We start from the raw sequence: 22,093 nt of genomic DNA, 5'->3' as shown, positions 1-22,093 counted from the left end.
CCTATAGTGTAGGATCATAAAATATACAGTTTAGTATAAAAATCAATTGTCTATGGTAAGTCCCCATAAAAGTATTACTTTTAAAAAAACTATTAAATATTTGTTCTAACATTTATTATTTATTGTTTAGTATTAAGTGATTTGTGCAAAATATATCTAGTTCCAATGTTTCAACATTCACCTCCAATAGAGGGCGCCAAAGCGTTACATTTCATTTCTGACGTCTCTGCGTGTGTGCGACACTATTTTGGTTCCCCCGCGTTTGGTGCCGGTGAAAATCAGTCCTACACATTTTCAATATGTCAGGCTTTAAGAAGCCACGAGCTGTAGCAAATCCTCTGGAGTCAACCATTACAACACCGAGTGAAAGAATATTGAAAGAATGTCACACTTTATATATCGACAACGAGAACGGTAAATAACACATTCGTATGTAAACACATTGCTGTCGTGTCTTTGATATAATATAAAAAGCATTATGAAACACTGTAAGGTGCAAATCAGGTTGAAAGTTTACCGTCCGACATATGTAATTCTGTTAGTTATATTTGTAACGTTACTGAGTCACTTCTTCAGAAGGTGTTATGGGTGTTATTGGATATGTCTAAAAACAAAGTCAACTGCCAACCCAGACAGTTTTGGACTTCACATGATATATGGCAGCATGAATATATAGGCACAGCTCACAGGGTTTTGAGACAGTCATGTTGACCAGTTGTCTCTGCATGTCACGGTGCTGTAGATTATGGGTCAGTACAGTGTGTATACAGTAATGGTGTATGAAAATATCCTCAAGGTTATCTAAACTGAAATGTCTTTTACAGGGATATAACATACAGTATTTACAATATACAGGTGCATGTTTGTATGCACATCTCTAAACACACCCACAGATAGATAGATAGATAGATAGATAGATAGATAGATAGATAGATAGATAGATAGATAGATAGATAGATAGATAGATAGATTATCCTCTTAGCATCTTAAAATTGTTGTTGAAAAGCAATCTGATAACAAAGGCTTTTTTTTGTTTGGATGTGTTTTGACAGGATTGGTGAAAATGGCAGAGAGTTTGGGAGTGAGGCTGTTACCTCCTCGGAAAAAAATTATAGTTATGATCATGGGAAACCATTCTGCCGGAAAAAGCTCCTTCATTAACTGGTAATATATATATAAATACATTTTTGTTGTCATATCCCAACATTAAAACAGTGGTTCTCTACCTTTTTGACTCCATTGTCCACATAAATATAAACAAATATTATGAATGAGGATAAGGATTAAAAAAAAAAAAAAAAATGTTTTACCCGATACATTTCTACCCTGATAAACTATTTTAGAGCTTGGCATACAAACTAGAAAATTTACATTCACTAAAAAAATTATGTTAGAGCTAAGAACCACTACATTGGACCAAATATTTCTGTAAAAATCTTTAAAAAAGAAAAAAAAAGAAAAAAAAAGAAAAAAAAAAAATATATATATATATATATATATATATATATATATATATATATATATATATATATATATATATATATATATATATATATGTAAAATTACAAAAGAGTATAAATAATATATATTTAAAAGGGGATACAAATCTTTCAGGTATGTGGAGGAGCACATACAGAAGACAGGTGTGGCCATAGAGACTCAAGGCTTCACATTTATAACCAGTGGAAGAAAACGAGAGTCACTAACAGTAAGTACATTTACTTGCACACCAGAAAGCCAGTTATTGCAAGAAAAGTTCTTAAGACACACAGCTTTTAAACCCCTTATACATACGTTTGATTATTAGTGCACATATTTATCTGTTTTGTATAGTATAGTATTATTTTTTTTAAGACCAGCAGTGGGCCAGAGTAATGGCAGTGAATATAAAACACATGAACAGAATTAAAGTTAGCACAGACCATTTTTTTATTCATATTTTAAATTAGCTTCGAGAGAATCTTTGCAGTTTCTGCTTTAATAATCTCTCCCTCATGTGAACTGAACTGACAGGGGCATAGATATGACAGCGGAGCCGAAGCTCATTAAATATGCAAATCTTCTCCAATCCTAGCTGTGGGCGTTTACTTCAAAGTCTCCAGTGCGACACGCCCATCAAAGCCCAGCATTTAGGAGAAAGCCTCAAAACCAGTTTAGAAAATAGCCTATAAATTATTAGTTATGATGTTTTTGAATGAGAAAATCAAACAAACATCATTAGTTGACCTCAGAAAATAGTATTTAAAAAAAACAGTTCTTGACACGTTTAACAGATTCAATAACAGAAATGTTTTAAATAGTTTTAGTTAACGATAATAACCCTGTCATAGGCCTGATCAAATCTTACATTCACAGACATTTATATGTACTTACTAAAAAATCCATCTCCATATACCAGCAGAGGAGCGCATAATGCATATATATCGACTCCGAGGGTATGCATATATTGGGTGAATTCAGGTTGATTGGGACACTTTTTGCCATTGAGATGACTAGGAAAAAGTGTCCCATTCAACCTGATTTTACCCTACTGTACTTCTTCTAATTGTGTGTTTTCACTGCCCTTACTTTGCCCTCCTGATGGTAATAAATATGGCGGAAAGTCACGTGACTAAAACAGATGAAAAGTGAAAGTGCATTTGTGGAACGGTGCTGTTAATGGTGGCTGCGTCCAAAATCTTACAAATGCTGCTTTCTGAGGCAAGATAGGAAGGCATCAAAGCATGTCAAAATCCAATGTTAGCTTCACTTCCTGTCTCCTGAGATATCTTCATCTTATTCAACTGTTTTTGATATCCCACAATCCTGTGCGTTCCATTCAATGACAGTTCAAGATGGTGTAAATGTACATTTTTGAGCAATATTTTCAACTGTTGATTTCATTTCCAGCGAGAAATTACTATAGTACTAATTAAATAATAGTTATCTTATCGTTATCACCAAAGTAACTGTATTTCGCTTTAGATCATTAAACCGTTACGCTGCCTCAGAAGTCTGTGCAAAAGCAGTTTCGTAAGATACCTTCATGCACAAACACTGTCTGCAGAGTAATTGCCTGATAGGGCAGCGAGGCTACAAGTCAGATGCCTAAGTTTTCAGGTGCGGCCGATAAGGTGATTAATAATGACTCGCGCATCAAAGGTTGCAGGTCAAACTGTTGTCATAAAGACCCGCTGCCAAAACCAAGCTGCAAAGCGATCAATCAAATTAAAACACATTAGCTGAGCCTGTTGGAATAAAAAAAAAAAAGCAGCTTTAGTGCTTATAGAGACATTATTTTTAAAGAAATGTTTGCTTTCAGCCACTAATAATAGCATCATAGGCTCAGATTCATTTAACACATTTTGACATGTTTAAATCCATTCCATAGAACTCCAAAAATCAGAGCAAAAAATCCTGCCCAATCCTGTTTCTCTATTATTTCCTGTTCTCACTCTACTTTCCTCTCTAATGGCACATGTCCAAAAACACGTCCTTGTGAGTAGATACAGACACCATCTCATTTGTTCCTGCTGATAGAGAAGGAAATTCTTCAGAATAAATTGAAATATGGTAAAAAGTGTCAAACAGAGCTCAGCGTACGTCACTTGTATCTGAAAGCATTATCAAAACAAATAAAGTATGAGCTCGGCATAGGAGTTGAGTTGAAATCTGTGAAGCTTGCTCTGGAATTCTGCCGGTGGAAATTCCATACGAGCTTACTAATAACTGACATTCTTCTGGTGTGTGATGCCGTCTGTAAATGCTTCGTTTGAGTGTAATCACTTCTGCAGTTCAAATCGAAACCTAGACCTAGAAATGAACAAGAACAAATAAAATCTCTTTAATATCTCTAATGCTTCTCCTAGAGAACAATGTGTATGAAATAGAAAGAAAATATAGACAGTTGCTTAAGTTGTCTGATTCACTGATTCTATACAGTACTGTTCAAAAGTTTATAGGGTCAATACGTTTACCTAATACTTTATTCAGTTGTTCTAAACCTGTATGAGCTTCTGTCCCTCCTTAGACAACTAAAGAGTTAATAAAGAAATTAACGATACACAGATTTAATATAGGCTTTTATTAACAAATAAACACAGATTAGCTGACATAAACTAAAGCTCAAACGTGCTCTGTAACACGAGAATAAACCTCATTGGTTCTTGCCGAAGCTGAAGCTCAAACATGCTGCGTAACACGAGAATGAACCTCGTTGGTTCTTGAGAAAGCTCAAACGTGATGCGTAACCAAACAATGAACCTCATTGGTTCTTTCTGAAGCTAAACGTGATGCGTAACACGAGAATGAACTTCATTGGTTCTTGAGGAAGCTCAAACAAGATGCGTAACAAAAGAATGAACCTCATTGGTTCTTTCTGAAACTCAAACGTGATGCGTAACACGAGAATCAACCTCATTGGTTCTTGTGGAAGTTCAAAAGTGATGCGTAACACAAGAAGGAACCTCATTGGTTCTTGTGGAAGTTCAAAAGTGATGCGTAACACAAGAATGAACCTCATTGGTTCTTGTGGAAGTTCAAAAGTGATGCGTAACACAAGAATGAACCTCATTGGTTCTTGTGGAAGTCCAAAAGTGATGCGTAACACAAGAATGAACCTCATTGGTTCTTGTGGAAGTCCAAAAGTGATGCGTAACACAAGAATGAACCTCATTGGTTCTTGTGGAACTTCAAAAGTGATGCGTAACACGAGAATGAACCTCACTGGTTCTTGCAGATCAAGCGAACATGCTTGAGCTTCAATTTACCACAACTGATGTGTGAGTTGCTGAACGTTTAAATGTGAATAAAAGCCTAAATTCAATCTGTTCATCATATAAAGTGATCGAGTCTATTCAGAAAATTTGGACTAAATCAATCAATTGATACATGGATTCGTTTTACAATATCTTTATGAACTTATTGAAGCTTCAAAGTGGTAGTTGCATAGCTATCAATACAGTCCCTGACAAAAGTCTTGTCGCTTATCTATTTTCTAGAAATACCTGATATTAACCTGACTTTTAATTAATTAATTGGTGTTAGAAATAGCTCATATGAAAAGCTAAAACCCTCCCAAATGATGTTTAATGCACTGAAATAAATAATGTTCACAGAAAAAATATTTATCATTTAATCAAGACGGAAAGGTCAAATTTTGGCAAGACAAAAGTTTTGTCGCCTATACAGAAATTGAACAAATTTACTGCAAATACAAAAATATGTCACCAAATTAAGTTGTGGTGCTGTGAGATCCAAATTTAATATCTTGTATGACTTCCATGAGCTTGAAGGACTGCATCCATGCGGTTTGGCAAGGATTCATACAATTTATTGATGAAGTCATCAGGAATAGCTAAGAAAGCAGTCTTGCATGCCTCCCAGAGTTCATCAATATTCTTTGGTTTCGTCTTCCATGCATCCTCTTTCATCCTACCCCACATATGCTCAATGATGTTCATGTCTGGTGACTGGGCTGGCCAATCCTGGAGCATCTTGATCTTCTTCGCCTTGAGGAACTTTGATGTGGAGATGGAAGTATGCGATGGAGCACCGTCCTGCTGCAGAATTTGGCCTCTTTTATGGTTGGGAATAAGAGGTAGCTAAGATTTCTTGGTATTTTATACTATTGATGTAGTCTTCCACCCTGCAGATCTCTCGCACACCCCCATACTGGATGTAACCCCAGACCATGATTTTTCCGCCACCAAACTTCACTGTTTTCTGGGTGAATCTCGGATCCATTCTGGCTCCAGTAGGTCTCCTGCAATATTTGCGGCGACTGTGGTGTAATTCAACTGAAGATTCATCTGAAAAATCCACCTTCTGCCACTTTTCCAGTGTCCATCCTTTTAGCAGGCTGTGGGCCTTGGCAAATGCCACCCGGTTTTTCAATTGTCTTTTGTTTAGTGCTGGCTTCTGGGCACCGATTCGACCATGGAGGCCATTTCGAGACAGAATCCGACAAACTGTTCTGGTTGACACAGGGACTTCAGGTGACCAGGTCTCGTGGATCTCTGCTGCAGTGGGAAATGGGCTGGCCTTGGATTTTCGAGCCAACAAACGGTCCTCTCGAGCAGTTGTCTTGTGGGATCTGCCTGAACTGGGCTTGTCAAAAATGTCTCCAGTCTCTTCAAATCTTTTTTTAATCCTCTGTACTTGACGCTGAGACACATTGAAGGTGTCTGCCACATCAGCAGTGCCTCTTGATAATCAAAACTTTAGTCTCAGGGTGAATCTTAGGCATGTTTGCAGAGGTCTAGTTGCAGTTGATGTGAAGGTCTAGCGTACTGGGGTTCTTTTTATACACACTTGAGACCTAATTGATCCATTATTAGTCACAGGTGAAGCTCATATGACAAGGTGACAACACTTATGTCTTTGCAAAAATTGACTCAATGGGCTTTACCAAGCTGTGAATAATAGAATACTTTTTGAAAGTTTAGTTTTTCACTGAAACAATTATCACAAAAGCTGGTGGGATTAAAATGAGCCATTTCTTGTAAAAATATCTTGATTAGAAATATATTTCAGCGGCACTTTAGGTCAATTTGTACACAAGCGACAATACTTTTGTCAGGGACTGTAGAGGGACAGAAAGCTCTCAGATTTCATCAAAAAGATCTTTATTTGTGTTCCGAAGATGAATGAAGGTCTTACGAGTTTGTAACGACATGAGGGGTGAGTAAATGATGACAGAATTTAAAATTTTGGTTGAACTACCCCTTTAAATCTCCTGAGCCATAAAAGAGCAACCCATGCGCAATGCACTGTTCTTCTGATGGATGCAGATTATGAATCCAGTATTAAGGAGGAAATACTGAAGCTAGAGGGAAAACTGTACATCCATGCATGTGGGGAAAGAGTACACAATATAACCGTTTAGTCAGTCGTTCCTTCTGGAAGCAGAAGGGTTGTCTTAAAGGCACAGCGTCTTTTTTCCCTAGAAAATAGGGCTCTCCCTCTCTCTCCCTCTGTCTCTCACTCTCTCTCTCTCTCTCTCTCTCTCTCTCTCTCTCTCTCTCTCTCTCTCTCACACTCTCTTTCCTTTTCAGTCTCTGTGAAGAAGACTTCAACGTGAGTAATGTAATTGCGGTGAAGGAGTTATATGAAAGGATTATCAGCTCTTTACAGGAAGAGCCTACCAGCAGAACAGGAAGAGAGCTGCAGTGGCTGAGAGTATCACACCATCACCCAGCCTGCAGAGAGAGAAAGAGAGAGAGAGAGAGAGGGAGAGAGGGAAAGCAGGGAGCCTCCCTACAGTGGGCCTGGCTTCTGACTTCACACCAAATACTCCTCTTTAAAACGTGTCTTATCTTTCCTTTCTCAACATGTTTGCTTCTTTTTCTTACAGGGAAATGCAACGTTACACCTCTACCCACATTTCAGACCTCTGCTGGAGTTCAAAGGTAGGAATTTAAAATCTCAGACTGACATTTAACTTTAACTCTGCTGTCAAAAGATGTATGTCTTATATTTAAATATATTAAACATAAGGTTTAGGTTTAATCAGGAGAGATGTTATGATTCATAAGCAGCATATCTCCATCATTTATCAGTGTCTCAAATTCCAAAATTATCTCTTGATTTCGATATATCAGGACCTTAAAATGTGAATTTTAGGGATGTATGTTGTTTATCATTTTGATTTTCGTAGTCTTGCACACCTGTCTTTTTCTGTGCATACATGAAATATTCATATTTACCAAACAAATATGAATATTTCTTCTGTTCCATGCATATTGAATGTGAGTAAATGACAACATAGGTTTTGTTGGCTATTGTGCATGGTAGCACAATAAAAAAAGAGAATTGTATGAACTTTAACAGTCAAACTCCTCAAATATTTGTAGTTTGTTGTACCTCTTAAGCTATTTTCCTCATTTATTGCTTAGAAACTCGACTGAGGCTGAGGAAAATGTGTAGTTGAGGCAGGAGAGTCTACAGCTATGACTAACACCGCACACTGAGTCATGAGAGCGAATGTACGGCCAGTGCAGTATCCGCCTGAGATCGCGAAACATAGCAACACATCTCATTCACGTGCTTCTGGATAAACCCTCCGGCTCTGCTGACTTAATGCTTTTCACTGTGTATTTATGTAAGAGTCCAGCTGATGGGAGTGACGGGGCTTCGTTGGTGTAGGTGAGTGAGCTTTGGGCGTGTCAGAGAGCATCATCGACACACACTGACCGACCGTGCAGTTTTCCTTCAGTGGGCAGTGTGGGTTCACCTGGTGCAGAGAACCAGAATGAGTCATTCAGGATGACAACAGTGCAGCATTAGTGCGATACAGAGGGAGAAATGTCTTCCCACGATCTACAGTACAATTATTAAATAAAAATGGCTCCTGATACAGCCTTCACAAGCTGTATCAGGAGCCTGACATAATTATGAGATGCATTCTACCTGAACAGTAAAACATGCATGCATCCTCCCTTTCTTTTGTTTTATTGCACTTTATTTGAAGTAAAAAAATAAATAATCTGGTTATTTTTGTCTATTGTCTACTTTGTTTTGAAGTTTTTAGGCAAGTTTATGAGCATGAACATATGTTTTTACGTGCTTGAAAACCTCTATTAGGTGTCGCATTGGAGATTTTGCTTGGCTTCTAACGCTTCAAACGCCGCTGTTGGTTGTTCGGACGTGGGTGTGTGTAGGAAAGAATAATGAGATTTGCGAATGCTGCATCGTTTGGGTGCGGTTTTGGCCGGTTTGTCTTATCTCAATAAGTTTGATCCTATCATTATGACTCGGGTCTCTCCGCAGTGATACTGCTTTGCAGTTTGGAGATGACGAGGCACTTTCTTGACCTTTGACTTTTCCCCAGTGGACTAGATCCCTCAGTATCTTCTTCCGTCTTTCAGCAGCAATGCCAGCAATGTGAGATGCATCTCTCCAGTTACCCTTTCTCCTTTAAAAAGACTCAAAGTGAGTCTAAGTGATTATTGAGCCTATCAAATGCACATGACTAAATGTGATTTTAATTATGTAGTGCCTGCAGAATGAAAGTTAAAGCTCTGCAAGATACTTTTTTTCAAGCTTTTGTTTTGCATAGATGCATTAAATTGATAAAAAGTGACAAAAAGTGAAAAATGTTTGGTAATGGTTTTCACAAAAATATTAAGGAGCACAGCTGTTTTTAACATTGATAGTAAAAACAATGTTTCTTGAGCAACAAATCAGCATATTAGAAGAATTTCTGAAGGATCATGTGACACTGAAGACTGAAGAAATTATGTATTTACAGTATAACTTATTACTGTAGACTGTTTCCAAAACATAAAAAATATGTAATGATGCTGAAGGAGTAAATTCCATTTTAAAATGTATAAAAGATTTATATACATACAAATGTATATACAGTTAGATACAATTATATACAAATGTATATATATATATAGCTATAGCTATAGCCTTGGTGAGCATTCCAGTATGAATTCAATTATTTATCAAGTTCTCATTAAAAGTCAAATTATCTAGAAATGTCCACATTCATTTGATATACTTTGTGTCTTTTTCTGTTTCCCTTTAGACTGAAAATTCAGCGTAGCAATTACATGAATCAATTATACTATCACATATTTTAAAATAGATATAAAATAGAAAAGTTAATTTAAATGTAGTATTAAAATTGAAATAATACTTCACAATATATCTGTTTTTACTGTATTTTTGATCAAATAAATTGAACTTTGGTGAGCAGAAGAGACTTATTTAATAAACGTTTTAACAAATCATACCCACTTCAAACTTTTGAATGGTAGTGTATATAGCGGTGAAATACTCATAGGAACGAGTCCGCATCCATATTTTATCTCTGCAGCATTACTGTCTGTCAACATTTGTTTAGAATAAACAATAAGTCCCTGTGATCTACCATTTAACAATAATGTTTTACCAGAGAATTCCTCTAGATCTTACTGCACATGTTTAAAATCGATGTATTTGCTGTAATAAGAAAAAGAGAGCAGTTGAGAGAGATGGACAGACAGATTTGAGGGTGTGTTTGTGCACCTTTGGTGAATGTAGATGAGACGGAACAAATCGGGTTTGTATGAGATCCTGCACACCTGCAGGCACTATAAAGAGCTTCAGTGTGAACCGCAGATGTGTTGTGAAGGTAGCAGAAACATTATGAGATATGACATGTAGTTTCAATGCAGATTCAAGGATGTTAGGGCTGAGACTTTCCAAACAATCTAACCTACTGTATGCTTTTCACATGCCGAATGACTTTTTTGAGGAAAAAACACTAGAAGTAAAAATCTTTGAATGTGCTTAAGTCATTCAGAACATGTAAGCAGACTTTTGCACAGTGAAGCACCAGTTGCAATCTTTGTGAACATGTTGTTTTATCTTACATTCATGCTTTTAAAACTCTTAGCGTATCAGTATTGGCCGGCTGGCGTTACTTCACAGTCGTTCTTCACTGGCTAGCTTTATGTGGCTCTACCTTAAAGCTGCCAGTTGAAGAGCTGTTGTGGCTAACCATTACAACAGACCACCAGAGGGGGCGTGGTCAGGAAAGTGGGATGAATCCGATTCGAAGGGCAAAGAGTCGATCAGATTTTTAGATGTTTTGAATCCACATGATGAATCTGTACATGTTTCTCCTAATGCCAGTGCAGTTTTATAAATGCCTGCAGTTGTATATTGTAGGTGTCACGGATTACCTGAGCGCTGAGATTTCCACCTCCAAACAGAAGAAATTCAGCCTGGTGACGTTTGTGGACACTCCAGGGTTGGTGGATGGAGACATGGTGTACCCTTTTGATGTCAACAGTGCCATCACCTCTTTTGGTAAGGTTGTGTTTCATCGTTTTGGACAATTTTATCTTCTATAGGCTACTTCTCTCAGATTTTATGTTTTACATTATTTGTATTTTTGTAAATATATCTTCTGATGCTGATTTTAAAGTCATCATGAAATAACAATTGACTCCATTTACTTTGTTAGCACATATTACAGGTCTTATGGTGAACAATTAATCCGTGCAAGTTAATACACAGAAAAAAATTGTTTGCCGCGGTAATCTTTAATCAAAATCTAAAAAGTTACTTCGGTCTGGGAAGGCATTCCTTCTCAGATGATTTCAGTTTGACGGCTTAGGTTTTAAAATGCTTAACCACTCTCCTTCAGATGTTAGTCAGCTATGAGCGAGAGATGGAGAGGAGGAGCGCTGAAGTGCCCTCTATTCAATATTCTGTTTCACTGGGAAATACGTCACAGAACTGAAGAAAACTCACTTGCTACTTCCGGTTCACTGGGACTTTAAAAGGAGTGGTTTACTCTTTTAATAAGCCAAGCCATATTTTCTGTTTTAGGGGATTTCTTTTATTATTTTTTGGCTTTTAGTCAATGCACTGTTGAGTTGATATTGCTAACTAAAATGATTAAAAATATTTTTGGTTAATTGAAATAAAGCTGAAATAAAATATAAATACAACACATTAGATGTACAAACTTACAAACCTTTTTTTTTATTAATATAAGTTAATATAATATAATAAAAGTATATAAGATTATAGTCTAAAATTAACTGTAGTGTTTGAAAAAAATACACGTTTGAAGGTTGACAAATCAGAATCAAATATAAAAGTGTCGTTTGGCTATTTTAAAAATGGACAAGCCCTTCGATATATCCCAACCCAACATCCTGTTTCGGATGGAAATGTCAACAAAAGAAGGGCAAATTTGTCAAACCTTTTAAGATTGATTATCTTTTTAAGCTGATGAGACGAAATGTCAATGCCATTTTGTTTCCTCATGCATTTGAGTGTTGTTTTTGTGTCCTAAATTAAATCACACAACAGTTATTTTATTAAAATAGGATTTCACATCTGTGTGTGTATTCAGGTGAGCAGGCGGACCTTGTCTTCGTGTTTTTTGACCCTATGGGACAGGCGTTGTGCAAGCGTACATTGAACATCGTTGAGAAGCTGAGTGAGAAGTGTGGAGACAAACTGCGCTTTTACCTGAGCAAAGCTGACGAGGTTGGACGAGAAACGGACAGACAGGTGTGTGTATTTGTGTGTGTGTGTGTGTGTGTGTGTGTGTGTGTGTGTGTGTGTGTGTGTGTGTGTGTGTGTGTGTGTGTGTGTGTGTGTGTGTGTGTGTGTAGGTGTGTGTGTGTGTGTAGGTGTGTGTGTGTGTGTAGGTGTGTGTGTGTGTGCGCGCGCGCACGCACGTGTACTAAATTAAACCACAACACAACAAATTGCAACAACACAACGGAATTAAACCACAACGCAAAGAAATTGCCACAACACAACGGAAACAAGGCGCAACACAACGAAATCGCCACAACACAACGGAAATGAGCCACAGCAGAACGAAATTATCACCCTGAGCCACTGCATGGGGTGGCAGTGGCTCAGTAGTTCATGTAGGTTGTCTACAAACCAGACGGTTGGTGGTTCAATCCCCGGTTCCACCTGACCAAGTGTCGAAGTGTCCATGAGCAAGACACCTAACCCCAGCTGCTCCCGACGAGCTGGATGGCGCCTTACATGGCTGACATCACCGTCGGTGTATGAATGGGTGAATGTGAGGCAAAATGTAAAGCGCTTTGGATAAAAGCGCTATATATAAATGCAGTCCATCACAACACAACGGAATTAAACCACAACGCAAAGAAATCGCCACAACACAACGGAAATTCGCCACAACACAACGGAAATGAGCCACAACACGACGGAAATGAGCCACAATACAACGAAATCGCCACAACACAACGGAAACGAGCCACAACACAAGGGAAATGGTCCACAACACAATGGAAACAAGCCACAACACAACGGAAACAAGCCACAACACGACGGAAATGAGCCACAACACGACGGAAATGAGCCACAACACAACGAAATCGCCACAACACAACGGAAACGAGCCACAACACAACGGAAACGAGTCACAACACAACGGGAATGAGCCACAACACGAAGGAAATGAGCCACAACACAACGAAATCGCCACAACACAACGGAAATGAGCCACAACACAACGAAATTGCCACAACTCAACGAAATCGCCACAACACAACGAAATCGCCACAACACGACGGAAATGAGCCACAACACGACGGAAATGAGCCACAACACGACGGAAATGAGCCACAACAAGACGGAAATGAGCCACAACACGACGGAAATAAGCCACAACACAACAAAATCGCCACAACACAACGGAAATGAGCCACAACACAACGAAATCGCCACCGCACAACGAATAACCACAACCCAACGAAATCGCCACAACACGACGGAAATGAGCCACAACACAACAAAAATCACCACAACACGACGGAAATGAGCCACAACACAACGAAATCGCCACAACACGACGGAAATGAGCCACAACACAACGAAATCGCCACAACACAACGGAAACAAGCCACAACACAACGGAAATGAGCCACAACACAACGAAATCGCCACAACACAAGGGAAATGAGCCACAACACAACGAAATTGCCACAACACGATGGAAATGAGCCACCACACAATGAAATCGCCACAACACAACGAAATCACCACAACACAACGAAATCGCCACAACACGACGGAAATGAGCCACAACACAACGAAATCGCCACAACACAACGGAAACAAGCCACAACACAACGGAAACGAGCCACAACACAACGAAATCGCCACAACACGACGGAAATGAGCCACAACACAACGAAATCGCCACAACACAACGGAAACAAGCCACAACACAACGGAAATGAGTCACAACACAACGAAATCGCCACAACACAAGGGAAATGAGCCACAACACAACGAAATCGCCACAACACGATGGAAATGAGCCACCACACAATGAAATCGCCACAACACAACGAAATCACCACAACACAACGAAATCACCACAACACAACGAAATCACCACAACACAACGAAATCGCCACAACACGACGGAAATGAGCCACAACACAACGAAATCGCCACAACACAACGGAAACAAGCCACAACACAACGAAATCGCCACAACACGACGGAAATGAGCCACCACACAACGAAATCCCCACAACACAACGGAAATGAGCCACATTTGTGGCGATTTCGTTGTGTTGTGGCTCATTTCCGTCGTGTTGTGGTGATTTTGTTTTGTTGTGGCTCATTTCTGTTGTGTTGTGGCGTTTTTGTTGTTTCGTGGATTAAATCCGTTATGTTGTGGTTTAATTTAGTACGGCTGCACTACTGGGCCACCGTAGGAACGTGTGAGTGTATGTGAGTTTGTTACAGGAAAATGTATTCATAAATGGGCGGTTGAATTATTACAAAACAATGCAACAAAATGATTCCACTTACACTACAGTTACCACAAGACATTGTTCAGATGTTGTATTTCAAGACATTTGTCAAGTTTTTGTCCTTTAAACATTCCTGTGTGTAGGACTAATTTCTTGCGCATCCATCTCATCCCAAGCCTCTATGTATAATCCAATAAAGTAATTTTAGAGCTAATAACAGAGGCTTGAGCCTTGTGTGTCTCTGCTTCAAGAACAGCACAGTTATTACCTCACTAGTGAGAAATGTCATGTCGCTTTTAAGTTGCTAAACTATTTTACTTATAAAATCGCCTGTTAAAATGGGACACTTAAAAGTGACAGAATGTGAGGAGAGAGAGCTTTCCGTACACAAAGTGTAATTTTGTGGCAAAACAACATGGAAATAATTTGTTTGTTGTTTTATCCTATTGTTTACTATATTTATTTGCTCAGGCATTGTCATTGTCGTTGTGGGTTTTGTTTTTGTTTTGTTTTTTGGCTGTAAAGACATTTGAAATAACTCATTTAGCGAAGTTATATGGACACGTAATGCGGTCAAGACCTGCCTGGAACTACTTTAGCGGTGCGTTTCCCTGAAAATAATTGCACACCTTAGAATGTTTGTCAACCAATCAGATTCAACGGCCGGCCCGTAGTGTAATAAAAATGCAATTTTCTGCGAGTTTCTATACAGCATTAGCTCATCTTAAAGACAAATGTCTACGTCAGTCTTATACTGTACATGGTGTTGTTTTTATTCCCACAGCGAGTGATGATGCAGATTGTCCAAGAGCTGTGCAGGAGACCTGGGCTCAACAAATGTGGCTTCGAAATGCCCACAATATACATCCCCAACCCTCAAAAAGTAAGAAATGATGGTAGCAGATTGGCCTGTTGGTTAAATGTATATGGTTTCCCTCTTAGAACTGGAATCAGACATGAATAATGAAAGCCTGCCAATGCTGCACTGCTGTGTCAGAGGAAATGGATTTATGTCTCTGCAGCATTTACATTAATGAGTTCTGTCTGTCAGCAGAGATGCTTGAAGAGAATGAGACACTTTTCTTAAAGGCCCGACTTAAAGTAACAAAAAAAATTATTCTATTAAGATTCCTTACTAAGAGATCTAACTAAGATTTCAGGCAAGCTTATACACTACTGTTCAGAAGTTTTAGTTTTATTATTTTACAGTGTCATTGTTACATACTATGTTACTTGTACATGTACAGTAAATTATGCATAACTACATGCAGCTAACCCTCAAATCAAATCCTTATCCTACCATAACCCTATATTAAGTACATGTAGTTCATTAATATTACTCAGTACTTATATACGTATGTAAAATGACACTGTATCAGTAACACCTCAAAATAAAGTTAAACCAATATTTCAATATCAAATAAACTCAGTTCTTTTCAACTTTCTTTTCAATTATTTGGGAGCACAGCTGTTTTCAACATTGATAATAATAATAAATGATTCTTGATATCATCATATTAGAATGATTTCTGTAGGAGCATGTGACACTGAAGACTGGAGTAACAATTGCTTTTTAAAATGTATTCAAACAGAAAACAGTAATATTTTTCAGTATAACTGTTATTATTCCAAAACATACAAAATCCCTAAATGACCCCCAATTTATTTTTATAACACCACTCAGCTCAGATGATGATATTGCACAGACTCTTTTGGCTTATTGCTTTACTATGTAATTGCACATGACACTACTAGCATAGATTGTTGATGTATAGTGAATATAAAATTATTTTGTGTGTGTGTGTGTGTGTGTGTGTGTGTGTGTGTGTGTGTGTGTGTGTGTGTGTGTGTGTGTGTGTGTGTGTGTGTGTGTGTGTGTGTGTGTGTGTGTGTGTGTGTTTGTGTTTGTGTGTGTGTGTGTGTGTTTGTGTGTGTGCAGCCCAGCAGATGCATCAACCAGATTGATGAGGTTTGTGAAACCATTGAGAAGAGCATAAACCAGGCAGTGCAGAAAACACTCGACCAGCTGGAGAAAGACTGTAACCTGGTCATCTCCACCATCAACCAAACACTGGAGCAGGACCGGTACACATCCATCCATCATCTCATCTGTTCTATAACATGACTTGTATAATGTAATATTTATCAGTTTCTCATGTATTTGTCTTTCCCTCAGGATGAATGTGGGCTGTAATAGAAGCAACCGTTTGAATTCATTCCTGTGCGGAGTTCTGGGAATCTTCCTTCCATCACTCTTCATCTTCAGCTTCATCATCAGCACTTTTGCTCCAGAGGAGCTGGACACTCTTGTAGGAGAGGGATTGGCTAAAATGCTCTACTTTGCCACAGTATGTACTCATTTTCATTTTCTGAAATTTTGTTTAAAGGGATAATACACCCAAAAATGAAAAAACTCAAATCATTTACTCACCTCCACACTAGCCCTGATGTATATGACTTTCTTTCTTAAGATAAACACAAACAAAGATTTTTAAGAAAATAATTTATCTGTTGGGAGTCCATATAATGCCATTGAAAAGGTGTTACTTGTAAGACAAGTGAAACCATATCTGATTATGCAATATATGTTAAAAAAAGAACAAAGCTTCTACTTTTAAACAAAAAAAAAAGTGTTTTTGTCAAAGACCAGATCGGATTCATAGCGATGATCAAAACATAGATGGAGTAGATCAAGTCCATCAACACCAGGGTTGCAAGGTTTTTACAACAAAACCCACCCAATTGCTGCTCAAAACTAGCCCAAAACAAGCCTAATCACATTTCAGGGGGGTTCCCCAATAAAAATCACATTCGGGTTTGGTTGGGTTCCCTTTTAAAATTTGCATTCCTGGGGCTAAATATCACATAATTGGGGTCGCCCGTGGCTTTAACAGTGTTAAAGTAGACCAGTTCCACAGGAAAACCTTGGACTTGGCAACATCAACACCCCCCCCCCCCCCCCCCCCCCCCCCAAAAGCTTCACAATCCTGTAGCTTGTTCTGGGTCGACATATCATTCAGTAACTTTACGCAGTTTTGATTTATATACTGTTTAATGTTGATGATAGTGTTATTTTACATATGCATATTATTACATATGATATTGCTTAGTCTAATTATAATTTCACCAACAGTAATTCTGGATTGCCTCTACCAAACAGTAACAATGAGCTAAGTAAATCAGAACAGTGAGCGCCAATGAGTGCGGGTAACCCGTGTTTCTTCTGGCTGCGCATCTTTTAATGTCTGTGGTATCTGCCACTGCGACACATTTCTCCCCGAGACCAGAGTTCGGCGCTGCTCCTTTACGTCTTACTGGCAAAGTTCTGGTGAGATCACTGGAGATTAGGTATTGTTGGTTTATAATGTTAAACAGGGTTTTTCCTGCATAGACAATTACGAGACGGCCGTCTCCGTCTGTCAACAAAACAGACGGCAGACAATTGCTCACATTCAGCCTAACATGATGATTTAAAAAATCTGAAATATATATCGTCACATGATCCTGCAGTAATCACTCTTATATTATTATTATTTGCTGGTACAAAGTCATGTAAAGCCATTCCAAAGCTAAATGTGCGGGGCAAGGATATTATATTAATATTATTATTTCTGTCGTTAAATTAAAGTTGACGGAAACTCGTCTTCCCTCCGCTGCTGTCAATCATCATTCTCTGTTCAGCATTCAAACTGCGCTTCGCTTTCGGTTTTGATAGTCAGCAGATAAAACTCTCCAAGATCATATATTCCCATTAGAATACTTGATCTGTAAATAAAGGGCTGTGGATGTGAGTTTATAGCTGTTTCTGAATGATGTTGTACTCGCTATCGGGTGACAACACAAGGACTCATTAGCATCACGCACAATAACTGGAATTTAAAACTGTGAAGAAACAAATGATCAGTAAACTGTTGGACAGATACCTCTCTCTTTTTTGAACATACATGTGTTTGCATCCCTGTTTATAGATGTACTTTTATTGCAGGGACATCGACTTTACATTTTCATGGCCATAAATATGACACGGAACAAAACGAAATGTGATTGGTTGCGTTTCATGTCAGTCAAACGTCCTCTTGGCCAATGAAAGCTGCGATAGAGTCCAAGCATTCTGAAGGTCTGGCTACGCAAGACTAGGCAAGAGTTAAAGCTACACTGTGTAACTTTTTTAGTTTATTCTTAGCTAAAAACACTTGGTTCTTTCAAAAATATATGTGCTCATTAATGTATATTTACTTTGTAGTATTTTCGTAAGTTTATAATATGCCATTGAAAATGCATACGGGTGAGGGGTTCGAATGCTGGTCGCCATGTTGCCCCTCCATCTTGAAAGTACATTAGAGAGACATACCCATAAATTCAAGCTTCGCTTTTCGCGTTTTAACACTCGATGGCACTCATGTACGAGGTCGAACTGGAAGCCAAGTTAATCTTGGACTAAATCGGCCACCGTAGGAGTTAAAACGAAATCAGAATTGAGAGGAACAGAAACTATTATTCACTGGATGGTCATATACCTTTACACCGCTAGATGGGGGGAAATATCACACAGTGTAGCTTTAAATGTGAAGTTTGTGCGAGAAGTAATGCGGAAGCACAGAGGACCGGCACTTCATGCGAGCTTCACAATGTACTTGTTTTTTTGCAGTTTTTCACCCATTCACCTAGAGATTGATTCTTTTCATAAAAATCTTCTTTTTTTTAAAAAAAAAAAGTAAAAAAAAAAAAAAGTAATCTGCATCAGGTATGGCATGAGGGTGAGTAAATGATGAGGAAATTTTCATTTTTGTTAAGGGTTTGTTTCCATTGCATCTAAATCAGTGTTTTATTTTTATTTTGTGTGTGTGCGTTTTAAAAGGGAATAGTGGTGTATCTGTGGGACTGGATTCCTGAAGACTGGCAGATAATGTTTGTGATCACCTTCGGTGCTCTGTGCTACTTCATGCTCTTTCTGGCCAAGTATTTTGCACGGTGAGCAAACTTGTCTCTAATCGTTTCCTTTTTTTGCCACAAGGGGGCAGCGTAACTCTGATATCATTTATATTTATTCATTTAGTACTTTATCCTCTGGCTATGTTTGGAATAGCATACTAACATTACTGTTTATTCAGCTGTGCACAATGCAGCCGTATGCAGCTTTTCTGTAGCTATAGAATAGCCAGATGCCTTATTTTACAACAGAGCATATAGCATGGAAATAACCCACAATACAATGCGTTCAACTTGACAACAAAATACATTTTTCTTCACTTTCACAATGCAAAAATGTACTATTCGTTAAAAAATGCAAAATGAACAAGTTTGCTTTCAAGACGTCAACACTTGCAAAATTAAAGTCGCCTACATGTTTCATTTTTTTAAACTTTTTTGACCTCATAATGTTTAGTCAAAATGTCATAACTGGATCTTTTGGTGAAAATGAGACTTATCTCTGGTGATACATGCAGGACTTCTGAATAGTGTTTTATTTTTATGATGACTTCATGAGTTGAATTAATGATCTCTGATCTCCTTCAGTCAGGGCAATAAGACGCTTACTAAAAGAGAGAAGAAGAAACTGGCGGAGTACAGCGATTACATCCAGGATGTGGTCAAATCCAAGAAGGTACAACATACACTAGCATTGCTATCCATGTTTAAACAAATCCGCTTAATCCAACCTAAACTAGTTTGTTGATCTCCCAGAAGAGCCAGGTGGCATATTCAATATTCACCACTGTCAGTAACATAATTAGACTATTTATTTAGCCATATACAAGATTCACAGTAGTAGTAGTAATCGTTCCTTGTGTTGACAATTACTTTAATGTTCACAAGTTTGGAATCAGTAGGATTTATTTATTTTTAAAAGAAATATTTTTATTCAGTGAGGATGCATTAAGCACTATTACACAAATATATTAATTATCACAACTGTTTTCAACATTAATAATAATCATAAATGATTCTTGAGCAGTAATTCATCATATTAGAATGATTTCTGAAGTACCATGTGACACTGAAGACTGGAGTAATGATAATAAATTCAGCTTTGATCACAGGAATAAATTACATAAATTTGAAAACAGTTATTTAAATTGTAATAATATTTCATAATATTGTTGTTTTTACTGTATTTTGATCAAATAAATGCAGCTTTGGTGAGAATTAGAGATATGTTTAAAAGATATTACTGACCTCAAACTTTACAACATTAATGTATTTTTAATAAATGCTGTTTCTGATTTGAACTTCAGTAGCAAAACTGGCATGAACATTTTTTTTTATTAACTGTTTCATTTGCACGTTTCATGCATTCAAATGTTGTATAAAAAAAATATTTAGGTATTGTTTTTCTTATACTAACTATACTATACTTGAAAACCGTGTGCAAAACAGACCTTGATAGTTTTTAACTAGATTTGTATTGTATTTTACTTTTTATATTAAAATATTTTCCTATGAAAAAGAAATCACTCTTTTAAAATATCTAATAATATACAAATATACATTAAATAACATAAAAAGGATATAAAATATTAGAATAACCGGCTGACAAGTGCCTCAAACCCCTCTGAAACCACCTGTGAGACCAGCTAAACCCCCTTAGACTCATGTTGGTGTTTCAGAAAGGATGTGAGAGCATCAAAAATAAAACAGCCTGCATTTGAAAATGTATCCCTTTAGAAGGATTACAGATGATGTCTGTCTTCCTCTAATCTTGTAATATTTGTCATCTTCATCTTAGCGGAAACTGTACGAGGAGTATCTTCGCCAGTGTGCGGCAGAATATGATTTCTGAGGGAAGCCGGCGTGACGGGTCGCCCGAATAATTCCGTGTGTGAAAATACTGGTGTAGTTACATGAGTGATCATTACAGATCAGTGCCTTTTTGTTAAAAGTCAATAGTGTTGAACAAAATGTGATGTACAAACATGACCTCAATATTCTCTTACACCAGCTAGTTTTTCTATGTGAAGCATTTTTTATGATCAGACCTTGAACTGTTAATTATCACCATATAACGCTGATTATCCTGAGACATTAGCCTGGTTTCCTCAGCCTTCTTTTGATCTCCAGGTGCACTGTGGGAGAAACCAAAGGTATGCTTGCCCATCAGTGTTTATAAAGAAACATTTTTTACTTGTAACAGAAGAATTTCTCCCAGCAGCCACAGAAGAAGCTCTCAACTGACTTAAGGTCTTCGTGTCACTCATGTGTATGTGAATGTACTGTTGCATGTCTTATGTGGTTTATAGGATTTTAAAACGATTGTCTTGTAGTGGTTTTATCAGTGATTTAAAGTGATGCTGCCTACAAATGTTAAAACTGTAGTTATTTTAGGGCATTGTTTTATGAATATTATTAACTTGCATTCGTCAAATAACGAATGGATGGATAATGTTTTGAAGATGGATAATGACAGAGATCCAATTTTTAACCGTCCATATATAGAAGTTACATGTACTGTGTGGAATCACACACTGATATTTGATTTTTTTCAGGTTTTTAAATGTAAACTGAGGAAGATTTAAAGGGATGGTTCACCCAAAAATGAAAATCTGTCATTTATTTACCTTCAGGTTGTTCCAATGGATTTATTTCCTTTTTCTGATGAACATAGGAGATATTTTGACTATTAACTTCCTTAGTATGGAAAATAATACAATGAAAGTCTATGGGGCCAGAAACTGATCTGAGTTGGAAAAACATGATGGTGAGTAAATGATTGTTCATTTTTTGGTGTACTATCCCTTTAAGAAACCGTAGCACTTCCATGGCTTTTAAATGAAAATGCCTTTACCTCAGAATTGCAAAAATGCCTTTGTTAGGGCTGCAATAATTCTTAATTTAACCATTTAAAATGCTTTTTT

General features: G+C 37.6%; 1 protein-coding gene across 1 annotated transcript; it reads left to right on the top strand.

Moving 5' to 3' along the window:
- Positions 1 to 262: 262 nt before the first annotated feature.
- si:dkey-98f17.5 (uncharacterized protein LOC569123 homolog) lies at positions 263 to 21,351 on the top strand. Its single transcript, XM_067439487.1, has 12 exons — positions 263 to 414; positions 1,053 to 1,164; positions 1,615 to 1,708; positions 7,334 to 7,388; positions 10,642 to 10,782; positions 11,840 to 12,000; positions 15,025 to 15,123; positions 16,180 to 16,325; positions 16,417 to 16,588; positions 19,099 to 19,211; positions 19,758 to 19,845; positions 20,968 to 21,351. The coding sequence occupies exons 1-12, from the start codon at positions 300 to 302 to the stop codon at positions 21,019 to 21,021; spliced, it is 1,350 nt and encodes a 449-aa protein (XP_067295588.1). The 5' UTR covers positions 263 to 299; the 3' UTR covers positions 21,022 to 21,351.
- Positions 21,352 to 22,093: the final 742 nt, after the last annotated feature.

The sequence above is a fragment of the Pseudorasbora parva genome, chromosome 3 (assembly GCF_024679245.1).
Source record: "Pseudorasbora parva isolate DD20220531a chromosome 3, ASM2467924v1, whole genome shotgun sequence".
Taxonomy (NCBI): Eukaryota; Metazoa; Chordata; class Actinopteri; order Cypriniformes; family Gobionidae; genus Pseudorasbora; species Pseudorasbora parva.
The sequence above is the reverse complement of the archived record's forward strand: the minus strand, read 5'-3'. Positions and strand labels throughout refer to the sequence as shown.

Excerpts from the sequence above, each read along its gene's own strand:
- si:dkey-98f17.5 (XM_067439487.1), top strand. The coding sequence starts at position 300 with ATGTCAGGCTTTAAGAAGCCACGAGCTGTAGCAAATCCTCTGGAGTCA. Across the intron at positions 12,001-15,024 it reads GACGAGAAACGGACAGACAG|CGAGTGATGATGCAGATTGT; the intron begins GTGTGTGTATTT and ends TTATTCCCACAG. Across the intron at positions 19,846-20,967 it reads ATGTGGTCAAATCCAAGAAG|CGGAAACTGTACGAGGAGTA; the intron begins GTACAACATACA and ends TCTTCATCTTAG.